Below are 23,392 nucleotides of genomic sequence, written 5' to 3' on the forward strand. Positions count from 1 at the left end.
TATGAAGGCTGGCATATATAGCTGGGCTTTATATATAGAAATTAAAGACGTTAGCATTTATTACAGAAATTGACGGTCACTTTACGCAGACCTGACGGGTGGTCTTTCTTAGACTTTCTACGTCCGATATTCACTACTATTGGAATTTTTACATGTAATGTGTTGAAACGATATTTCGACGAAGGTGATTCGCAGTTACTACTAGAAAGTTATCTATGCGGTATAGCGAAGGAGTATTTTGAGAATGAATAGTTACTAATTTAGGTGCCAAATTGAAGCTGCTCTCGTAGTAGATAGTAGTTACATTAAATAATCATGACCGTTAGGATGTATTGAAAACACTTGAGTTGTCTGTTTGTATATTGTTGTTTAAAGACGACAGTCAAAGATATACTCTACATGCAAACGTTTTGTCGTTCTTAGCTAGGTAGAGGTGCAGTGCTCTGCTATTCGATGAACCTTGCTTGGAATAACTGATACAAGTTGTACGTGTTTACTAAATTAAATACATCGAATGACACTGGAACATATTTTTTGCGATGGTCGGTCGCGGTAAATAGGGGGTATTTACCGCGACCGATCAGTATCTTTGGCACGTGTACGTAAGAGCATATACGCACACAATTAAAACCTCGGATATCAATCCAACACAATGCGTTTCTGTGATTTTGTCACCGTTTCGCCGCATTTTGCTAAAATTCGGCTTCATTTGAAGCATAATTGAGGTCAGTAGATGTGCAGCTATTTCGATACATTATGTCTGTGTATGTCTAGATGTGAAAATGTATTGTATGCTATTTTACCTAGGGCTAATGGTGACTTCATCGAATGTCGGTCGACAAAACTTTCCGCTCGTCGGCGATCACTCCCCATTGTCCCGTTCAGTACCTTGGTCATCGCGTGTACTCTTAGCTTCGAAGGCCGAAGCAATTTCCTCTCCCAAGTGGACACCTAGCAGGTCAATAAACCACGTTATGGGGCTTGCGTATTTTCTTAGAGGACGTACTTACTAGATGGGGTGCGGCTCTTCAGGCTTATTATCCTGCCCATCGCTACCGCCGGGTAACTATAAACATGAAGCAACGCCACAGAATCGATAAGATGTTTAACTCAAACCCTACTACACTAAGATAAGAACGAGTAGAATTGTACGTATATGTCCGGTTTAACCAATGCATAAGGATATGGCTGACAAGATCAACGGGGTTGTCGGCGGCGACAGCCTTGCTTCAATACGATCACGGCGGAACCAACAGTCGCCAGCCGTTTTTATTCATGGTTTTCTTAGAAAAAGCCAGAATATATATGTGCTAATGGCTCTTATCAGCGTCTGTAAGCGCACAACAGGCTAAGTAAGCGACTGGCAACGTAATCAGTTTGTATCCGAGTGCTTCAAAAAGATTAGTGGCTAGGGGGTGACGCCATATTTACATACATAGCTTGGCAAACAAGTTCAGTTCAGTTTGCCCATCTTGGGTCCGTTTGAAGTATGCGATGCGTTGACATTGTTATGGTGCAGCCATCGTACTACCTGGAGTCGTTCCTCCAATCCACTGTCCTAATGGTAGCACTCAACTATCTATAACACCGCTATCTAAAGACTTGAAACATTTCAACTGGCAAGCCGCTAGCAACTAAGGACTCTCTCCGCTCGTAAAAGTCAACGACCTTTTGTGCAAATACAAATATTTTATACCAATACGTGGCAACCTCATATGTTGACGCCGGTATGACTGTCCGCTGCCATTTGCTTGAACTCTCAGCCTCCAGCCCCCCCCCCCCCCCCCGCACTCTGGCTACGCTTAGATAGCGTCTCTCGACGTGATGATTGCGCGGAGTTGAGAATGACTCAATGAAGGACGTTGAAAATGACTGATGCCATACTGGCAGTGCTGAAATGACGCTCGGGTAACGAGATCAGCGCCAATTTTATTGACGACAATCGTTTGTGAGTGGACCAAAAAAAGCGGAATGTCACAGATATATACATTTAAGAGGAAGTAATTACAAATATAGAGAACAAGAGAAAGATAAAGTTGTAGGGCGAGAAAAGTGGTTATAAATCAGATGTTTATTATTCGCAAATTATATGCAGTACTATGTGGCTAATCCACAAGTTACGACGGACGTATGACCTATCACTCTGTGCCTGAACGCGTCTCACCTGAAAATCTTTGTGTATCATTGCCAGACAGAATCTCTGCAATTCAGAGTTCTGTGTATGCTGTTGTTGTCGCGGATGCTTCTTTAAAATTCCCACCGCTTTCTGTTGCGGCCTCTACAGATGCTAAACGGACCTGATTTTCTGCCAGGAATATGTTAAGGCTAGCTATGTTAAAAGCGCGTTCTAGAACAGGGTTACCAGTAGAAGGCCGCCTCCAAGTGCGCCTCCAACAGACAGGATATTGCTGGCGCCGTTGATGCTGTCGCCTATATTTTCATATGTATTGGACTCCCGCGAGCTCCCTAAACTGACTGACTTACTGAATACCCTGCGTCTGCTGTACACCGTATGTATCCGCAAGCTGTGGCCTTTACTTTCCACGACGATAAGCCGTCCGAAGGGTATAACCGGCGCGCAGCGACAACGGTAACGATGGCGTTCATTTAAACCTGTACTATAAATTAGCCTCCGCACGCACCAAGTTCGTTAGTGGGCTTCCGCTTCCGGCAATGCCTTTGGCGGCGGCGTTACCGCTGCCTCGGCCGCTCTGAAACCGAGCAAGTGAAGGCTGGGCCCGAGCTGGCTCAGGGAGCTGGCAAAGTTCAGGCTTCGATCTCGATGACGGTAAGTGTCGTCATTCGTATTTGTCGCTGCTCCACGCTAGCCCGTTGTAAGAAAACCACCCTTATCACATAGACAAGCCATGCTCTACATTGAAGTCGATCGAAACACGAATGAAGGCTTGCTAGCTTTGTCCTTTACCCGCCTATTCGCCATCATTAATTAGGTTGAGGGATTTTCGAAAATGCAAATTAGTTTGTTAATCGAGCAGCAACAGAAGCAGCCCCGCGCCCATTCAGTCACTGAGTTTACAGGGTTTACTCAACTGCGGCGTTTTTAGAATGGATTCTTATCGTTGCCCACGTATACCGTAACTGTAATGTTGTAATCACGCTTACACCCAGATGCGTATCCAACTGGTCAGTTTTCGGTAAGTGTCTGGTGACACTCAGCGAAAAAAACTGGGTTGGGAGCTACAGCTTGGGTCGATTTCTACGCCGTGTCGACATATAGCATGCATAATCTTAGACCGCTTGTATACGTACTTCGCCTAGTGATTTGTCAGCGACTGGTGAAATTTTTATTTTGATTCAGGGTAAGCACACGAAAAACTCGAAGGGCTCTAGTGTAAAATTACTAGACAAGATCATTATAATGGGGCTAAAGGTAAGTAAGAGACCTCATGCCTCAGTGCATGGTACCATTTCTCGAGTCTGTTGGTTAACAAATCACCGGTCAGGGATTCATGACGTAGGTGTGCTTGTTTTCTTTGAAATCGTGATATATCGAGCTAGTTATCATTTCGGAAGTAAATATATTGTATAATTCGTGTCTGTCGAAACGTTAAAAGTAATTGAATGTTATTATTTGAATAGAAGCTAGATTAGGTTCTCGGAAAAACTGGTCTGCGTAGGCAAAAAATAAAAACATTCTTACCGACAACGTTTCGACAACTGAATTTTTAGGTTTCACTTTAGAACTAAAAGCAAAGTACTCTCCGTTATGTAACGTGACGTCTAGAGATAGACATTTTATAACGCGTTGAATTACGCATCACTTGTTGCAGACGACGGAGAAATGTTTTTATAACTTTTCAGGTCAGGCCAAGGTGGCGTTTGCTGTCGATCCTGAGAGTACGGTGTCGTTAACGAAACCAATAGATCGTCACTGTTAGTGGTTAGTGAATAACATGATAAACATATAACACCGACAGGTGTGATATAGAAAATGTTTTACGTTATTGATGTGTTGTCTTGATTTCAACACCTTGTCCAGGTGTACGACAGATGTTGTATTTCTAGTAACATTAAAGTTGTTTGGCGTACCCTACTATGGTATTCGATGATCTTTTCCTCGCTGGAGGTACCGAGAATCAATTGCTAGAACAGTCGAAATGTTTTACGGTGCCGATAAAAACAATCCTGTTGGTCAAAGTAGCAAATCGCCGATCCGAGCGCCCTAGAACAGAGGCTGCTACATGAATTATCATAATCCTTGCCTACCAGGCCATTTTATGTTTTTGCGGATATGTTAATTCGAATGCTATTTTTTTTTTACATGCCTCTGTAATGGTCCAGTATATAGAATGCTAAACTTGATGGGCCTTTATCGAAAGCAGATTGTTTGGCCAAATTGATGAAAGCTGCCACCGTTCGTCGGTTGCGACCTGGTCTCAACTATTTCTTCTGGCATTTCTATATTTATACGTAATGGAAAATCTATGCACTGTTTATCAGTTCTCTGCGTTATACTTGCGGAAATAGAACGAAATCGGCTCAATATTATGTTAAACGTTAAAATATATATCCACATATATATCTATAGCTAATCTACTAACGCTGGATGGATGTCTGCGCCATATATTTTTTAAAAAATAATCAGCTTACAGCTTAACTATAGTAGTTTTTCATCACAACGATTGTCGATTGCAGCGTTACGCCCAGTCTTTTATGTTACCTCTTTCAAAAGACTGCGAATTTGACATGTGCTTATACTGTGGCTGTCAAACACGTGGGCCGAGCGTCTGCGTCAGTTACCGAAGTATTGTTTAGTTAATTTCGACATCCCCAGTTTCCATGTCGGCCAACAGGATGGGGATAACATGTATGCTTGCTTCTCGTCTAGGTGACAGTCAGAAATGACGAAGACCTCCATGAGGAAGGGGTCGAAGATAGCATGCCTCGTTGCAATAACCAGCAACGCCATCGGTTCTGGTTCGCTCAGACATCGTTTTCAAACGTCTGCGATTAACCGATCAACTGATCTAGTCGATGTGGGCTATAATTCATATACATAGAAGAGAACCTAACTACTTACGAAACAATCTCTATTGATCTAACGTCATTGTAATTTGCTATGATTTTATACTATTTAGCAAAAATTAAATGATCTGTTTTCTCAAATGGAAATGTATGGGCAGGTTCATATCGGCTACCTGAACCAGAGGCATTTTAAGAATAGGTCCATCATGTTCTCAGTTAGGTTTATTGTTTGGAAAAGTAAGGGAAAACCCCTATCCTAGCGTTCGTATGGCGCACACCTAACCTGGTCCGCTGCTAAAACATTACAGCTAAATCGGTCTTAGCTACATCGTGAGCTTTTTTCAATCCTCAGCTTTACTTTTTTCGCATGTTAACAGGTGTACAAATAATGTATGTTGTTTTAATGGTGCTGAAAGAATGTATACAAATGGGGAAAATTGAATAAAGGAAACGACGTCTCGCTTCTAGACTCGATTTGTAGCAGGGGGATCGGAAAAAGGTTCGGTGATGGGTAAACGATGCCGTTTGGCATTTACTTTTCACCGATGTCATGCGCTGTGTCGCTCGTTGAGTCCCGTAACTCGAAATCACCAGTGGTTTAATTTGCATTTCAATGTAAAACGAGTCAGAGTAGACAGAAACAAATCAAAATATATGACATAAGGGGAGTTCTTGAGTGCGCTTGCGTGCTGAACTGAACCACGGCGACCTGTGTGGACGTGTAAAGAAAGAAGGACAAAGAAAAAAATAAAAGCGTTTTCTGGCCTTGGGCTTCTGTCGTTACGCTCCGACTGCTTCTACTGTAGATACTCCCGCAATCGCGGCTGCCTTCGCCATCTTCGGTGGGGCTGTCGTCCGAAGGCAGCCGCTTTCATTCCCAATGTGTAATAGTCGCCGCCGCCGCTTCGTATTGGTGAACTACAAGTTTAGATCTTTACGGAAATCTGTACAATCGTCACAGCGGCAGCAACAACAATGGCGAGAACGCGCGATGGTACAGCGTTTTCTATTCGAAAAGACCAGATCAAAACGAGAATTTTTAATAGCAGAAGCTTGTGCTGACACTGGTCGTGCCGAGAGTGACTGAAACGTAGATAGAAGCGAGAAGAAATAGAAGACGGACTGAAGAAAAGCGCACAGCTCAGCACGCTTGGCTACGCTCGATTACTGATAACGTGCATCAAAGCGCGTTCATGGCGCCGGGATCGAAAGTACCCGTCCAGCGAATAGGCGAGAAAGAAAACTAGCAATAACCGGAGGGAACAATCTCTCTCGAAGGACAGAAAAAATACTTAAAGAAAGCAACAGACACCGTCGCTCGTTTCAAGCGACAGTTAGCCGCCAGAGTTCTCGTCGCCGCCGCCGCCGCCGCCCCCGCCGCCGTTTCCGTCACCAGGATCGATTGCGAGCACGGACGATGTAGAGGAAGAGTAGGAAGAGAAGGGACGCTCACGCTCATACGTTAGCCGACCGCTTCTCAGATTTGTCTTGAAAACTTTAGTTGCGCAAAATCGCCACGCCGCTTATGGTATTAGCAACAATCAACGCAATTGCCTGCAGGCCTAGTTTGCTTTCGTTATTGGACCTGAAGCTTTCTCTGCAACAAACTGGAGGGAGTTACAGCAACAGTATCCTCGTTACGGCAGAGACTGTTCGGTGTCGATATTAAAGGCGCGAGACAGAAAAGCTGCTTTAAGCTATTTTAATAGCCCCATTTTTTGTTGTGTGTCCGAGATTACTTTTGTTCGTTTTTGGTCTATCTCTATCCTCCTCCATTCATTTTTTATCAGGCCATCCAGTCAAGGCTTCTGGAGTAGCCTACCGGCCACTGGCACAATGTCCTTGGCGTCATCGTGGGGGTCGACTTATCCGTCCATTAAACAACAGTGGCGTCGTCATCAAAAATTATTTTTCCCGCTTTCGTTTCACAGAGATCCTGTTTGACGTCGCTGTCTGCAGGTGTCCCTTTTCTATTCCGCATGTCCTCGACCGTAATAACCAAAACAACGTCCACATGCGTGCCCAAGATTACTCGGGACCTCAGCAGTACGTATGCTGGAAAAAAATTAGCGGCAAACAGGCGCTAGGGACAGTCAAGGATTAATCGAAGGTTATAATTCGATTGCAGACGCGCGAATTGATAGCTGTAACGGCATCCTCAACAAACGACTAGAAAAAACATGGATTAAGGCATGGCCATCATCGCTATATAAACTTATCTGTATATATATATATATAAAAGGCTAACACAGTCTGCACGTAACCGGCTACCTATGGATGAGATGTAGGCAGAACATGTTTATCGTGCTGTACTATTTCTCTACAAGAGCAAAGCAGTGGAAAGTAAAGATCGACGTGGATACCACGATTCAAACGTTCGCGTTAATAGAAAAAACGTTATAACAGATGAATAGACCGAAAGGAGGGATGGGGTAGATGAAGGCGCAAAGATGCAACGGAAGTCTCCGTAAAGCAAAGCAAATGGTGGGTGAACTAAAACTTGGGTTGCGGTAAACTGATCGAACGATAGCGCGCAACGATAGTGCAAGCCATATATCAACAGCTGACGGATCGGGTAGTAGCAGAACAATTTGGATCTATTGAATTGAAGTCACCGTAGTCATGGTAGCGCAGTTATTTTTTGAGTCTCCTAGCGCATCTACATATCATTTAGTACCATAATACAAATATATAAACGAACGCATAGGAATGAAAGGTACTGAGGCAAAGAGATGCGTGAATAGTGAACGAAACAGCTGGCTATCTACGACAGATAACAATGACGACGACTGATACAATGAGTAAAAGCTAAGATCTTCTTTCGATCTAAAAGCCAAGAAGCTGCGTTCTGGCAGTTGATTAACATTGTAGCGTAAAGTGAACTGGATAGCGGTAAATACACTGCAACTAATCCGTAAAATAGGAACGGACAAAAATACAAATTGTAATTTAATCGGATCGTAACTATCGGTGACGAACCAGCTTCACGATGATAATCAGCTGATAACGCTAAACCGGAAGATCATCATGCACTCCCATAGATGTTCACTTACAGCTGATACATTGAAGATACTCTGGGTCTAGATAGAGAAAGAATTAAGACCAAAAATATCAGTCGTAAATCCGATAGACGTTCTGTTATTCGACTTCCCCACGCGACTCTTCGTTCCGTTCGTGTTCACGTAATAGTTCGAACGGTACCCTGACATCTTAGCTCGATATTAGTTTGCGTTGATATTTAACAGTCTGCGCCAAACATATCGGAAAGTAGAAGCTTTCCAAGCAAACACATATTTCCGACAATGGCGCTCGCAATCACATCCAGTGGTTACGCCAACATCAAGAAAAAGAACCACCTTGAATTCTCGTTAGGTTGCCCCTGCTGGAAACGATAGAACAGCAGAGGACAGAAACACACGTTGTCTGGGTTTTTAGCTGAAGCAGCAGCAGCAGCTCTGTATTATGCCAAGGGAAAAAACATTTTCCCATACGCTTGCCAGTGATAATTGTGTGCCAATTGACGAAGTATGTTTCAAAAAGAACGATGTAATGAATAAAAAAAGTAGTAATTGTATGGAAGTGAGTTCGTTCCGATATCTGTTTTTTCCTTGAAAGCGATCAATTACGTGCACGGCACGAGCAGAATACTGTGTGTGCAGCATGTAAGCACAGTAATATATGTGCATGTATCTATTATATGTCGTATGGTGCAACGGTCACAGAAGAAATCAGCAGATGTTAGTGGGGCGTTTTGTTATATTATTTCACGTTCTCGATTAGCTCTTGCGTACATTTTAAAACGCGGTGCGTAACATTGCCTTAAGATAGTTATAACAACTGTATTAATTGATATGTCGCAGTGTCATCTATTGCCAATATGATAGGTTCCATTCTAATTCGATTTCGAAAATGACAATTCATTCTGTTAACATAGCGTTACGTTATAAACAGACGGAAATGAGTGGCGTGAAGCTTTATGCCCCCTTTTCTTCTTTCCCTTCCAAGTAAGTGAACGTGACACAGGTGCGAGGTTGTCGTTAGAAAAAGACTGGTCCCTATTCCTTCCCCAGGCTGAACCCTCATTTGCCCGCCTCAAGGTTGTAGATTAAGGAGAAGACAGGCATTTATAGTAGCAGCAGCAGTCGTACAACGTACTCTGTGCCAGAAGTCATTGCGAAATCGCTAAGTGATCCGATTTTCATGTCCTGTTTTCTAAGCTGTGTCCGTTGTTGCCTCAAAGGGCCGCTCATTGATTCAGTTGTCCTGTGACTATTACTGAAGACAATCGGGTTCGATAGGAAGGTGATGAGAGCTAATTTTCCGGCCCAGCATGCCCGATCTTGAGTAGTTGTGACCGATAGTGCCTGCACAGAGCGTTCTCTGCTCGGAAATAGTCTAAATGACAGCGGGACAAAGGATGGGTGTGGAGAACGAGATCGTTGGGGGCAATGGAGCCGCAAGTCAGAGACACATGAGTATGGGTATCGCGTGTAACAGCCGCTGTTCTCCAGTTGAAGCCAACCAGTAACAAAAGGATGATGGTAAAGGTTAAGAGGCTTGAAATGCCGGCAACCCGCTCCTTCTACGTGCCCGCGATACGCGTTTGTCAGCCAGACAGCCCCTTTTGAGCAACTCTTTCCTTCAGCCACTCACTTCCTCTCCGTATCTCTCTTACATACACGGACACCACACAAAGCCTGCACCGAGCGGAAGAGTGCATTACTGTTTTCACCAGGCGGATGATGAAGCTACTGGCAGCCTCTTGCTCATAACTTCTTCACCAAAGAATTACGGCACTGAGTTAGTTTGCAAGCCATCATGAAGGACTCAGGCTGGTAAGCAGCTATGCTTAGTACGAAGTTGTATACTTAGTAGATTACTCAAAGCTACTAGGGGAGGGGTCATGGTCCCGTCGTTCCTGGGAATGAGGAACAAGGAGCCTTTCAGGCGCGGCCTGCGCGATGTCAGTGCGTACGTGACGCAATTTCTGCTAACCCTTGGTGCCGCGAGGTCGGCGCGCAGGATGTGGCAACCGGAAGTAAGACTTGATCCGGTCTAATATATTTCGTAATTCACTGCACGAGAACGCCATTTGGATCGAGGACCAATTGCCTATCCTTGACAGGTACGCGACTTCTGTTCCAGTCAACGTGCTGCACGTTGGTTAGCACGCCCATCTAGCTGCGTGTCTGGCTCTATTCACGCGACCGAATGTCTAGGTTTGTTTTCCAAGACTCAGTTAAACTCCTAAGTATGCCTATCTCAGTTCATTGTCTAGGGAGAGAGTCGAATTTTTTGTCTATCCATCTACAGCACAAATACTTTGCACAAGTTCACCTTTATTCACTTGTGCAGACAGACAGCAGATAATAATCGTAGACTGAGGTGTATTGAAAACGAGCTCCTGTGTAAATGTTCCGAATTGTTAAATGCAAGCGGATATTTTACAGAGCTGTTCGGTATATAAGTAGTTATAGTAATGTTTTATTGTTGTTGTTTATACCTATAGTATACTGAACGTCTCCTCCTTTACGCTTATACATACGAACCCTTACACGACTGCCTTGCAAGAAAGGCTGTCGCACGTACAGGCACGCAATGAAGCGATTAGCGCAACACATTATGTATGTAGAAAAATCTAGTATTTCCATTACGTAAAACGGCGCGAACACTTTCACCTCCGTAAACATCATTACGTATAATGCATATAGTACATACCTTCGTGACCATTAAAAACGGCTACTCATTGTCATTCAGGCTCACTTCACACGCGGCAAAGGCCTGCTTCAGTAACCGCAATTGTTCGCCTGTTCCATTGTTACGGCAGGTTGATTTACTTTGACAGTCCTAACGAACGTACAGGTCACCTTACCTCCATCTTCTGCGTACAATATACTGTGGAGAGTGATCGCTTAGTTTTATATTACCCATCTATGGTATTTCGAAGACGAGGTAAGACCATGGTAGCTCGTCATCATAACAGGTATTGCTGCATACACAAAGAAGTCATCTTTCGCTTGGATGGATAGGGACAGTGTTGGGCAGGTCATATGTTTGCCTAATGATTTCCGTTTCCCTAGCAATGCTATTTCCGGTAGTATCCGGTCTCCTTAGGCAGAAAACGCCAACTGGAGTAAGACGCCGGCGAAGGAAGGAAAGAAAGACTGAACAGGGTGAAGGTCCACTAAGCAGAACGGGCGAGGATAAGAAGGGCAAGCTGGAACATCTCTCTCTCTCTCTCTCTCTCTCTCTCTCTCTCTCTATATATATATATATATATATATATATATATATATATATATATATAGCCAATCGGTCAAACTAGGTGGCAGAAGCACCAGTAGTAGCAGTCACGCTCTATACGTATATATGCACCTGTGAGAGTACTCTTACATGAACATTCAAATAGGTCTTGCATCGCAGAGGCAAGTCTTCTACGTACCTTTATCCCAATCTCGGTCGGATAAAGGCCGAGGCTTACCAAACCACACCGGCTGACCACGAACAACTGCTTCCATATTTCTGCTAAACAGGTGCAAAATTTAAAAAACCTATTTGTCATATCAATATACGTACTATGATTGGTACAAAAGATAACATGCTCTTCTTTCGCTTATATATATTTAGGAGACAGACAACTGACTATAACAGCCTAGATGAGCTGGCCACATAGTCCACATTAACTGTGTATCGACAGTTTTTTTAGCTTTGCGAAGCCCCTTAGGGGGCTACGAAACCTGCAGGTCCATAGGTTATCCATGGAACTGGTCGTGAACATCTACCGCTGCTCTGCCGTGTTCAGCACTGATCAAATTAACGTGGCTACCTGGCTCTGTGGCGATTTCGCTTTTACGTTCTTTGAACTACTTGTCCTTTTTGTCCTGTCGTGCTCCATAGTCGTCTACGTTCCACATAGTTCTCTCTTTTTTGCTACCGTTCTCCTTAGCATTCGTTTGCTCCGGCTTTCTTCGGCTTCAGCATGCTTCGAACTTCGTAGGCGTCGTAGACCAATCTACACCAGGCGCCCCATATAACCTCCCGTTCGGTATTGCTTTCTAGGCGAACTCCTACATCATATCTTGCTGCCTTACCTTCTTCGCCTGACTCATCTGGCCCCACTCATACGTCACTTTTCTTCGTTCCTTTCCTTCATCTCGGTTATGCAGCTTTTATCAAATATTTCTAACAAAATCTACTTTGCTCTTCGCGACGTCGCCACCGCTTGGTGTCATAACGGTTACGGATGCCATGCGGTATTACACTTGCAGGCAGTGCGTGCGTTATTTCATCGGTTCGTTGTAATTCGTCGGAATTATACGATGATCTGAGGCAACGGGAGCAACACGGGCAACCCTGGAAAAGTTTGGCACTGTCGGCTCCATCGTTATCAGGAAACCACTTTTATATAAGGAGCCGTAGTCAATGCTTGTACCTACGAAGACGATCTAGAACCTACTTGACCTATGCTACTAGCTACTTGTGGGCCACTTCCAGCCAATACAGAGACGGCGGCACCGCTAACAGCGCCTCCCTATGCCGTTCTCGTTCAGTGCAATAGATATACCAGTTGTGATAAAAAGTTGAGACTTGAACCTAAGGAGCATGGCCAGAAGTCTGTTGGCTGGCTTGCATTCGATCTTGAGTCAAAGGAATTAACCTCCTGATGAGTGTGTCTTAAGCAATCGACTCTTTTTTTTTTTTCTACTTTCCTGTGCTTTACAATATACTAGGTAATTTACTCGTTATACTCGTTTTGCAGAGCGTGCCAATGTACTTATGCGTTATTGTATAAGCATTGATTTAATAGATCTTGAACGCGTTGTATTGAAGGACTGGCTTCTATCTTATGTCGTATGCCTGCTCCACGTTCATAAGGATGCTGATCTACGTGAAAAAAAATAGTTGTAGGCTCCTGAAGCTATTATTATTTCGGTTTTCATGAGTACCACGAAAGTATCTAGTTGCTTTCATACCATAGACTTGCTTCGTTATGAAAACGGAGCAGCGACGCCAACAATAGATATTCAACGCGTATTCATCGGTGGCCAACCATTGTTAATCAGAGCGTACTGGGCTCGTACAAAGAATATAAGGTCCATTAATAATATCCTGCAGGCAAATGCAGGTCCCACTGTGCAGCTTCAGATTCTTATATAGTTTATAAGGGCCAATCAATTTCACAGTTTTACATATCGTGGCATCAACACCTCAAGGCAGTCATAGAACCTTTCTTGGACTAGTAAATTGACTATTATTACTACCGTTGATCATATGCTCTAGAGATAACTACTTCATAGCTAGATATACAGTTATTTTCCGTGCATCAGTATATCCTCTCAAAGAGTAGTGGTGTCTCCTTTGATATTTTCTTCATTGCCCAGCAATGATGGCAGACACTACTGTGAATTTTCTTCATCATAACAAAGAAAATTTCATACCAGCCTGTTAGAGACAACTAGAGCACGCTGGTTCGAAATGGCGCAGTCTCGTTCTTACTGCTATATCTAGTCTTTGTGAAACGGGCACCTTTCGATTGGACAGGGAAGCTTCTAGATTTGCCGGTCAGATCTGCCCATATCCGTAGATCTATGTACGCGCATAACTAACCTAATTAATAAGCGAAAAAACTCAAAACAATAACTTCGTGTTTTCGAACAGTGCCTTAACTTCTGACATCTGCTGTGTCAGACGGTAACTTGAGTAGGGAGAGAGCGATGTTGCGTGTTTATAACGATATTAAACTAAAACTTATTCTCTGTTTAATTCCCGTGTGCTTACCTGACTCTTCATCGTCGAATGGCCAAGCACATCGTATTGACGTGTTTTGGTCTTGACATTTGTGCCATGCTGTCCTATAGATGTAACCTTGTTATGCCTACATAAATGCCACTAAGGCAAATAATGGAGTGCTCAGCGTTACTGCTAGCTGCTGCTGCTGCTGCTGCTGTTGCCAGTACCGCACGTGGGCACGTAATTGTACGGAGCTCAGCAATAAGCTGGCTATATCCAGCTGTACCAGGCGGCAACTTGTAACGTGACAACCCTATTCACATTCGTTGATGTTCGATGTGTATAATATTTGTTGAGAAAAATTCGGCACAACACCTAACAGACGAACGCTACTTAAGCGCACAGAAACTAGAGTCGCTCAGGTAGGCAAGTTACTGTATGTTCTGGGTTCTTTATTAAGCGGAGCCGTTAATACTGGCTCACATGAAACCATTTTCGATTCACGTTTCGAAAACCAGGTAACCAGGGGTAAAACCTCTCAACTGCGACGCTTTTCAATGTCCAAGGTTTCCTATGGAGTTCTGGGGACCACATCGGAATGTGCTAGGGGTGTCACTTGAATGTGAAGTTTATGAGACTATAGATAAGGAGCTGAGAAAAGCAGAAACCATCACCTTGATCCTCATTTCGGCATTTGACAGAGATATCGTTTAGAGCCGGTACAATGGCGTGTTGTTTTTTAGTCGTTTGGTGCAAAATTCAGCTTTCTATAAATTGTTCCATTTTTGCAGTCGATAATAATTCAGTGGTCTGGCGATACATGACAGTATTGGCTAGGTGGCGCTGGCTAGGTGGCGCTGGCTAGGTGGCGCTGGATGCACAATCTTATTTTTATAACAATCGGTTCTATGGGAAAGGTCTGAAAGCGTTTTCAGATGCTCCATGCTCCATAAAATCATTGCTATAATCGTACCAAGAAGGTGCGTCGTCTTGACCTCGATGTCCAATTGGGGTTGTTTCGGGTTTTATCGTCATTTGTCCATGCTACTGGCCCATAGTGGTATGTAGGGGATTTCTCTGCTTCACTCAGAAAAAGATCGTATTGAACAGTTCACTGAATGCAATTTTTCACGGCACGAATGCTTAAAATCTATGGAACAACAATTTTAATTTATGTCACTTTGTTAAAAGGGTAGCCTCTGTTCTCTCGATCCAATTGAAAGATAATGGTAAGTTAAACCAACTCCAATATACATTAGGATAATGTAACGATTTCCATGACTCGAGGTCATTTACGTGTTTCGACTCTTGACCTGTACTAAAGTTATGCTTAGCATTAAAGGCCTTGATGACGTCTGTTCGAGCTGAATTAGAGGCACTGCTTTAGAGTCCTACGAATTTAAGGTCTGCAGTACCTATTCATAAAGTCTGCGTTACAAGCTTTTCAGTTTTTCTTTCTAGGTTAGTTTTAATAGAAATTTTCATCAGTTACATCAGGTTACAGATAGCCGCGTACCGAGCCTCCTTTAATCTAAACTCACATAGAAGTAAGATTAATTCGTTGTTAGTTCAGCTATGACAATAGGACCGTAGTTCGCATTTTCTTTTTAGGATAAGAGAAAGTGTACCGGAATTTAGTTATCCTCTCTTAATGCTACAGGGTTATTACGTGAGCAACAAATAGAAGAAGTGACTTAAACTTGTAGAGAACTGCAAATGTTACGATGCCGTAGCTCGAGGAAAGCCAAGAAAAATTATCGTCTATGATAATGTGCAGCAGCGTAAAAACCAGACACCGCCGGAGGCCTTCCCCTACGGGGCATTTAGCAATGGATGCTCCTAGCAGGGTTATAGGCCACTTGGCTGGCAGGATTATTATAAGATTAGCACATCCGAATCGCTTGTCTCGTCACTGCAATTAATATTGCTCAGAGCCATATTATGAATGAAATCTTAATATCTCAATTGTACCTCTAGTAATATTGTTGTATAAGATTTATGCATGCACAATTCGAAGCCCTGTCGCTAGTATTTGGCTGTAAACAAATGTCCTTAACACTGTTTTTGCCCACTCATACGACTAATACTGGTTAATAGTTTGACGCGTGGCAGACGTTATTGTCCTTTCGACAAGGAAAAATATCTGTAGTTACGTTCTTCTTAATATATCCGATAAGATGTGTTTATGACACACGGGTTGAATACAAGCGATAGAGGCACCTATGCGGAGGCGTAACTGTCTGCTTTCAAAATAAATAGCATAATATGAATCAATATTCTCAAGCAGATGAATGTAATGTTGACTTATCCTCGGACGTCCTGAAGGCGGTTCGGTCTGTTCTAGTTCTCGTACCTATTGCAACGCCTACCAAAAACTTCGAAGGTACGCAGCTCAAGAGCTAGCATACGGGTACTGCGTATGTAGTTAGCTAAAAACATTGCAACAACGTGATATGTTGAACCTGAATGACCCTATAAGTATTCAACAGTTTTACTTTAAGCGAAAAATCACATATTGCGCTGCCATCGAGGAAGCACAATGTGTCTTCCAGAAAAATTCAAATGCCTCTTACAGCGAAAACGACATGGTATAATAGCTGCGTTTTAATGTGATAGATCAGTTGAGGTTTTAATGCATACAATATATTTCTATAGAAGTGTAGTAAGTTCATGGTCTAAGCACCATTCAAGCATGTCCTATAGGCAAATGAACACAGAGATTACTTCAAACGTTTACACATGCGGTGGCCCATAAGATCACAACAGGTGAGCAGTATACTTCAGCTGCTTTGGACATAAAGAAGCTGCCATTGCTTGAGAACAGTTTAATCGTATAAAGAATACAGCCTAATTAAAAATATAACTTGAACTTGTGACGAAATTATGAAACTGTTTGATTGAATTTTGTGCGCCAACCTCAGACATACGATTCAAGGTTACCCTTTTTTTGTTTTCTTTATTTCGTTGTGGTCGCTTTGCTTTAACAGAGAGAAGCTTGCGAGGATTGTCTGAGGCGGTCCTCAGAAATACGTACTGTTAGTGAGCATACACTTTACAGATAGTCACATTGAAACAAACATAAAATTTTGTTGTCAACAAATAACATTTCCGCCTGATGTTGTACGTTCATGAGCAATACGTTTCGGGTTCAGGTTTACCCGTGATAATGACATGGCACAGTAGCTATAGCTATAGCTATAGAGACAATGTGTCGTGTGTTGTATTGACCGTTATGTGGATGTATGCGCTTCGACCGAACTTCTAACAGATCCTAAATATAATTCTATCCTGAAATGAATCTTCTGCATTTTCAATAAATCTAACTCGACTCGGAAAAACCATATCGATCGCTGCTTTGTTCGGTGTATGCGGCTCGCGTATTTTGTCATCGTGCCTGTCGATGCTTCTAATTTTCATAAGTGACATTGACACGTTTCCTTTCAGCGTTTCCCGGTGGATCCTATTAAGCAACGTAGCAGCTACTCGGTTATTTTCTATCCTTAGACATAGAGATTTTTTGAATCACCGTTTTTGATTTGGGTTTGTGGAAAACAAATTTTGCCCAATAACTAACTGCCGGTACAGTGAACACAGAAGCTCATCAGGGTGTTATGGGGATCCCGTGTTTACCTTTGTCAGTATTTATAAAGAGTCCTTAATTGTCTTGGCACAACTGGCTTCATTACTTCTTACCCCAACTGTTTTCCTATAGTCTAGAGATATCCGAAGTGTCACGGAGAGCCTTTAAATAGGAAATTTTCAAATCAGGGCGGCCATTATTTTTCATACGAGTAAAATAGCAAACATAACTTGTAATCATGTCCGTAATTTAAATTAACACAAGTAATAAAAGAAAAAACAACAAAACATTATTCAAAACCGTCGTATAAGATGATTCTATCTGTGAAGGGAACAGAACCATTATTCCCAAAAAACCGATTTATAATGCCGCAGTTGGCAGTTAATAAAATTATAAACCGTAAATATGTAACCGATTAGATGAGGCATATCGGCGTTTGTCGTCAAGTGCCTTCGAACAATTCAATCAACAACATATGGTTACACCGGTGGCAACTTACACGACATTCCATTATACGACAAATCTATGTAATGTGTAGAAACGTGGGTACCAGTTTTGGGCGGAAAAGGATTACCAATTCGAATCGCAGAGAGCTAAAATGGCCGACCGCCGACCCCTACTTCTGTTCGATATTTCATTTGTTAGATCCCTTTACACAGGATGCTACAAGAGCATAGAACACACACTGGCACAAATGCGTATTAAGTGCTGCCAAACATCCAGCACCGTCGTTAGCCATTGTATAAGAATATATATAAACACTTTCATGGAAAGACTTTTCTACTTAGCGTTCAAGCAACGAATGATGATCCTACACAATATCAGAGTATTTCAACAGACAATAAGATCGGCGTTTCATTGGATCTATAATATACTTGTAGGGTAAAATTCGAAAAAACCTTACCTTTAAAAATAAAAGAGATTTTGCTGTAAAACATGTTTTTCCCTTCTTTTTTTTTTTTTTTTTTTTTATAGAATTGGAACTTGTTTCCCAGTGAGCAGGCACACACGCACACACTCCGTGAGATTCGGTAAAAGTGACCTTTAGTTAAAGTACCGTCTTGGACTAAGACGGTCATCTTTTTGGTGGTGAACAGTTGTTAGCAACCTAACACCGTCCAGGTTTTGGCGCTATGCTCGTTAGTTTTAGTACGTGCTGCGTAAGTTCCCGTAATCAACATTTCCTGGTTGCACGTTCGGTGCTTGTTTCCCGAAGAGCTTCAGCGCCTCGATATAGCTTCCACTAGAAACAGATTCGTATAGACAGTGACAATGCAACTATTATTGTTACCGCTCTGCTGGAAAGGTAACGCAAGTCAGCAACGAGCGACGCGCCTATTGCAGGCTTTCATTATTCTATACGTTCGTGTCCTGCAAGATATTGAAGTTCAATACATTCCGATGCTGTTTGATCACAATGCACAGCAGTGAAATACAAAAAAATGGCTTACACTCTCACAATTAACTGCGAATTAGAATGTCCACAGAATATAGGTAACTTATAGGTTACGTATACATCTTTTGTGGACATTTTCGTTCCGCTCGCATAACCAGAAAAGGCGAACGAAGTTTGACCGACCGAAGACCTATGTGAAGCTGCTTCAAGATGCGGTACTCAATTCTCCCCAAAATCAGTTGCTTAGCATCATTTGTGCGCTGTTGGTCTTTACGTAGTTGCGAATATGTCTGCCTTATGACAGCCAACATTTAACGTCGCTTCAGTAGCGCACCGATAGAATTCTGGATTAAATATTTTCTTCAACAAACACATATATTTAGTGCTCATCATTCTGTTGAGACACTATATGGCCGTTTAAATTCAATGCAATTAATGTAAGTCCTATTTAAAAGGCTCATAATGCTAAGCAGATTATCTAAATACAGGCTGGCTGGCTGGCTGGCTGGCTGGCTAGCTAGCAGACAGGCCATACGTCTGCGTCCTTGCTGGAGGCATATATTTAGTCACGTTCAGCTGCCTGTATCAGCCTAACTCCTAAACCTCGAATGGATTCCCTCTTCCCCACGTTCATTAGGAACTCTGGCTCTAATCGGCCTGCACATAGTTGTCATAATAATTATTTGTTTATAGAATTCTATTTCCATTTAGGACTGGCATAATACAGTCTAACAGGGCCGAGTATATGTTTCGGCGTCGCGTATTAATAACTTAGGCCGTTTGTGCGATGGACAACTATATATTCTCAAAATGTCTCGTCTTCAACTCACATATAATTAATAGGATCGGTTGTCATCATCCACTTTTTGATCAAAATCTTAAATCAAGGATATCATGTCTACCGATTTAGCCGTTTTATGCAGACTTTTTTCCCCACTATCGCACATGAACCGACCAAAGCATTGATAAGAATTATTTAACAATTTTTTTTTTGTCATTTTAATGGTATGATCGAACGTAATCGAAGTTTAACACAGACGCTCACACGGTAGATATAGATCCCAGGCTGTTGAATGGGGATAACGTGACTCTATACGAATAACTTGTCCTTAGACAGATTGCAAGTTTAGGAACAGTTCGCACTAGAATTAGCGAGCATTACTTCTCACAGAGTTTATGTACTAGTACGTAAATATATGGAAATTTAGCATTGTAACAGAGAAGCGTTAACTGGATTTTTCTAACATCAACTTTCATTCAGTACCTAGTCAAAGCATAAAAATACATTTTAATGCCAGCTACATAAGTGCCGAGTCCATCGTTTGAAAAGTTATCTTTGTCAGCGGCAAATCCATGCAAATGACCCTTTGCCCCAAGAATTTCCCATCGCCCTCTTTGGATGTTGAAGCGATCAAAAAAAAAATGCCAGAACGAGGCGATTCATTATTTTGTTTCTTCCAAGTAAAGAAAATGGTCCACTCGATTTCATGTCGGGCAGTTCGTGCTTATGTATGACTGCTAGCGTAACACTCGGGCCAATGCGCGCAGACCTATCTCTCTGATCAATCTGGCTAATCCAATATTAAAATGTCGTATCGCCAGTTCATAACTCAACGTTGGTGAAAACGATTACCAGAAATCGATTGCCAGCAGAATAGAAAGTTATCAAAGAAATCATTAGTAAGTTTAATAGCTGTATAGTCGTCTGCCTGCTGTGCCGTTTTATAGCTCCGTTGGGGAAACCCTAGGTAAGTCTTAGCAAACTCACCCCGCTCACACTCATAGTGAAAACGAATCCTTGATGCCATATCAAAAAGCTGATTCTGAGCACTGGCCTGCTTCAAAAAAAAAATAGATAAAGAGTGCCCGTAAAACCGGCAGAACATTATACAACGGGTATTGCGCGCGATATAGCTTTTTGCCAGACCGGAACAGCAACTAAGAGGAGAGCGGCAAAAAGTAAACAAGGAGTACATAAGAAATTATAGAAACTCTACTTGCTTATACTGTTTAAGATAATGGAACTCTAAAAATGCCTGCAATTTTTGAAAAAATGGCATATTTTTGAGGATAAACTACGTTCTCTAGAGTGCTTGCTGTATTAATATCGAGCCAAATTATTAGTATATATATATATATATATATATTAACCTGGGTGTTAAATTGTAGGAAATTGACCTTAGAACAAGGTTTCTCGAAGACTGCCTGTGAGGACCATTGCTTATAATAATGCAGATCAAACAGACGTAATCTTGAAGCTGATTTTTAATGTAAAAACGGGCAATGGGCGCCGTAGTTTTTTGCCGAAACAAGTACCTTAATAAAAAGTTACAATAGAAGGTTTACAGATGTGTCCGGGACAATGTGAGCAAGGCGTTTGAAATTATTTTGTGTGTTAAGCGCATTCTAAATCTGTTTCGACGTAAACATTGAGAATATGAACAACAAGGTGAAATTTTACAACAAAATGCTAGCTACCTGTCATCTTTCTTGACCCTAGATTAGTACTTTAGTTTTAAAGTTACCGAAAAAAGTTGAGAAACGACATCGTTCTATACTAAAGATCGATATGATGTCGTGTTGTGTGATGCTCTACGAGCGTTCAACTGAAGCGTTGACAGGCGTGAAGCGATTCAGATCGTTCGCGCACGACGAGCTGGCGGACTACGTGGGTGGATGAATGTATTCGTCTGACCGCAGCAGTCACGAAGCGTCAGCAATAACCTGACGATGCATGACAACAAGCGCTGCCAGGTTGTTATATCACGGCTTTCACAGAAAAATTTCTGAATACAGCTAACCCTATTCATGAAAAACTACATAAAATGATAAGGACCGAAGGCTCAGCTAGAAATCTACAAGCAGTTATAGACATAAATAAATATCCGATCGGTGGAGTAGTTGATAAAGGGTGAACTTGTTTAGATCTAAGTAATTTTTAAAATATCAGTACTGAACATATATATGCAGTCCCAAGTGGTTTCCAACACTTGCTATTAATTCGATCCCATCTGTAAGCGACCTCAGTAGCTTAACTGGACGTTACACTACAAGAGAAACGAATCTTATTAGAGTTCTGAAGCATCTACTATCTACAAACCTCTAATGAGACTGACGTAGGTTGAAATTAATTTGTGGATTCGTATGTTTGTCGGTCTCAGGTCACGCTAGGTAGCCAGAACCAAGCCAACTCGGCGTCCTGTACACTCCAGTAGGTCTCTGTAGGTCACTTGGATTAAGGATATGCTGCGAGATTCCCACGCTGCACCGCAATTGCAAAAAACAAGCACATTTTACTCTCGATATAGTAACTATTTAATCACTTCGAAGATAGTTAAATTCAGTGACAGATTAGTAGAAGATCAGGTTAATGAATGATTTTCGTTTCTAACACGATTAACGACGATAACTTGAATAATGCACAACTAAAATAAGCTACCCTTATGTATGTCCATACGGCAGTAATAATAATTTCATAATTATTTTAAAAAAATGCTTAGCCAGGGCTGCAGATCGTGTAGTTAGTACAATAAGCGTACTTAATTTGTGCTTGTCACATAACAAAGATGGTTCCTATATGTATTTTGCCATATGTACTCCGCCAGCTCTTTGTTTCTTTCAATTGTTTTTTACTACTCATCCAGTCTCCTTTTACTGCTGCAGCAGAAGGACCAATAGGCCTGCCGGCCTTAGCGCATGTAGCAACGTAGTGACCTGTGTGTCAGTGGATGTCCTGCTAGTGTTTATCATAGGCCGATGACTGGCTGGGTGAGTGGGTGATGAATAGCTGTGATAGACATCGCCACTAACACGCATTGTTTAACTAGTAGAACGTGTCTTCCGTCGCGCCGTTGTCTTCACAGTCGTGTCCTTACTTCTGTTCCACCTCATATCTAACGCCGTCTTTCCCGGGAGTCCCGTTCTGGAAAACACCATCCCACCATTACGGACTCCCCTTGACAGTTCGTCGACAGCTGGGTTCACCACTATTCGTCTGCTTTTTCACTTAGAGTTCGAGGAGGGCAGCAGTGTGAGACCAAGAGCAGCTCCTCTTTTCGCTAACGCGGCTTCCTGCTATCTGGCTACTTGAATTAGCTTTTGTTAGTCATCCGCTGTCGCTTTAATAGCTGTCATTCCATCGGCCGTCCCCGCATGGCAGTCACTGTCCATCGTCTGTATTCCATCGGAGTCGTTGTCGTCGTCCAGCGAAGAGTGCGCCCGTTTCCACTACTACTAGTATTTCTCTGCGCTTCTCCTTTCCACATTCCACGCTGAAATTGCTACCCGACCGTTCTATCCTTTTTCGCAGTCATCAGTCCCAAGAGGAGACTGGCGGCGACGTATCCCGTGCCTCACGTACCTACCTTTTGCTTAAACAACTGCGGCTGGACTTTCCTTATGGTCCGCGTTATAGACTAATAGGAATTTTCGACGAACGTGTCGCATCAAAGACGTTTGGACCGACTGATTGGTCGAGCTACCATGCGTTTGGCGACTGCGAGCCTGTTGAAACAGCGACACCGTTAACAACGGCAAAAATACGAAGATATACTGCCCAGTTTGCTCGCTCGTTCGCGTCTGTCTAGGTCAGATTACAATCAATTATTTAATAACGCGCTGAGCAATTTGGGAAGAAATCATACTACAACCTACTACATCAATCTACAAGTCTTGCAAAACAAAGGGCCGCTAATAGGCAC

At 42.5% G+C, this 23,392-nt stretch overlaps 1 protein-coding gene across 4 annotated transcripts in view; it reads right to left on the minus strand.

Annotated features, from left to right (window-relative positions):
- LOC111245216 (frequenin-1-like) overlaps nt 1–23,392 on the minus strand; it is a 148,982-nt gene that overhangs the window by 86,426 nt on the left and 39,164 nt on the right. Inside the window, exons 2-3 of one of the 4 annotated variants that reach the window (XM_086981711.1) lie at nt 21,793–21,954; nt 18,201–18,539 (exon numbers count right to left, since the gene is read on the minus strand). The exons of 2 other annotated variants lie outside the window; for them this stretch is intronic. In XM_086981711.1, coding sequence (XP_086837837.1) covers nt 18,201–18,375 — 175 coding nt within the window. In that variant the 5' untranslated portion in view covers nt 18,376–18,539; nt 21,793–21,954. The remainder of the gene's footprint in view (nt 1–18,200; nt 18,540–21,792; nt 21,955–23,392) is intronic. One more of the 4 variants, XM_086981713.1, reaches the window with a different exon arrangement.

Source organism: Varroa destructor, unplaced genomic scaffold, assembly GCF_002443255.2.
Source record: "Varroa destructor unplaced genomic scaffold, Vdes_3.0 BEIS01000001.1, whole genome shotgun sequence".
Lineage (NCBI taxonomy): Eukaryota > Metazoa > Arthropoda > Arachnida > Mesostigmata > Varroidae > Varroa > Varroa destructor.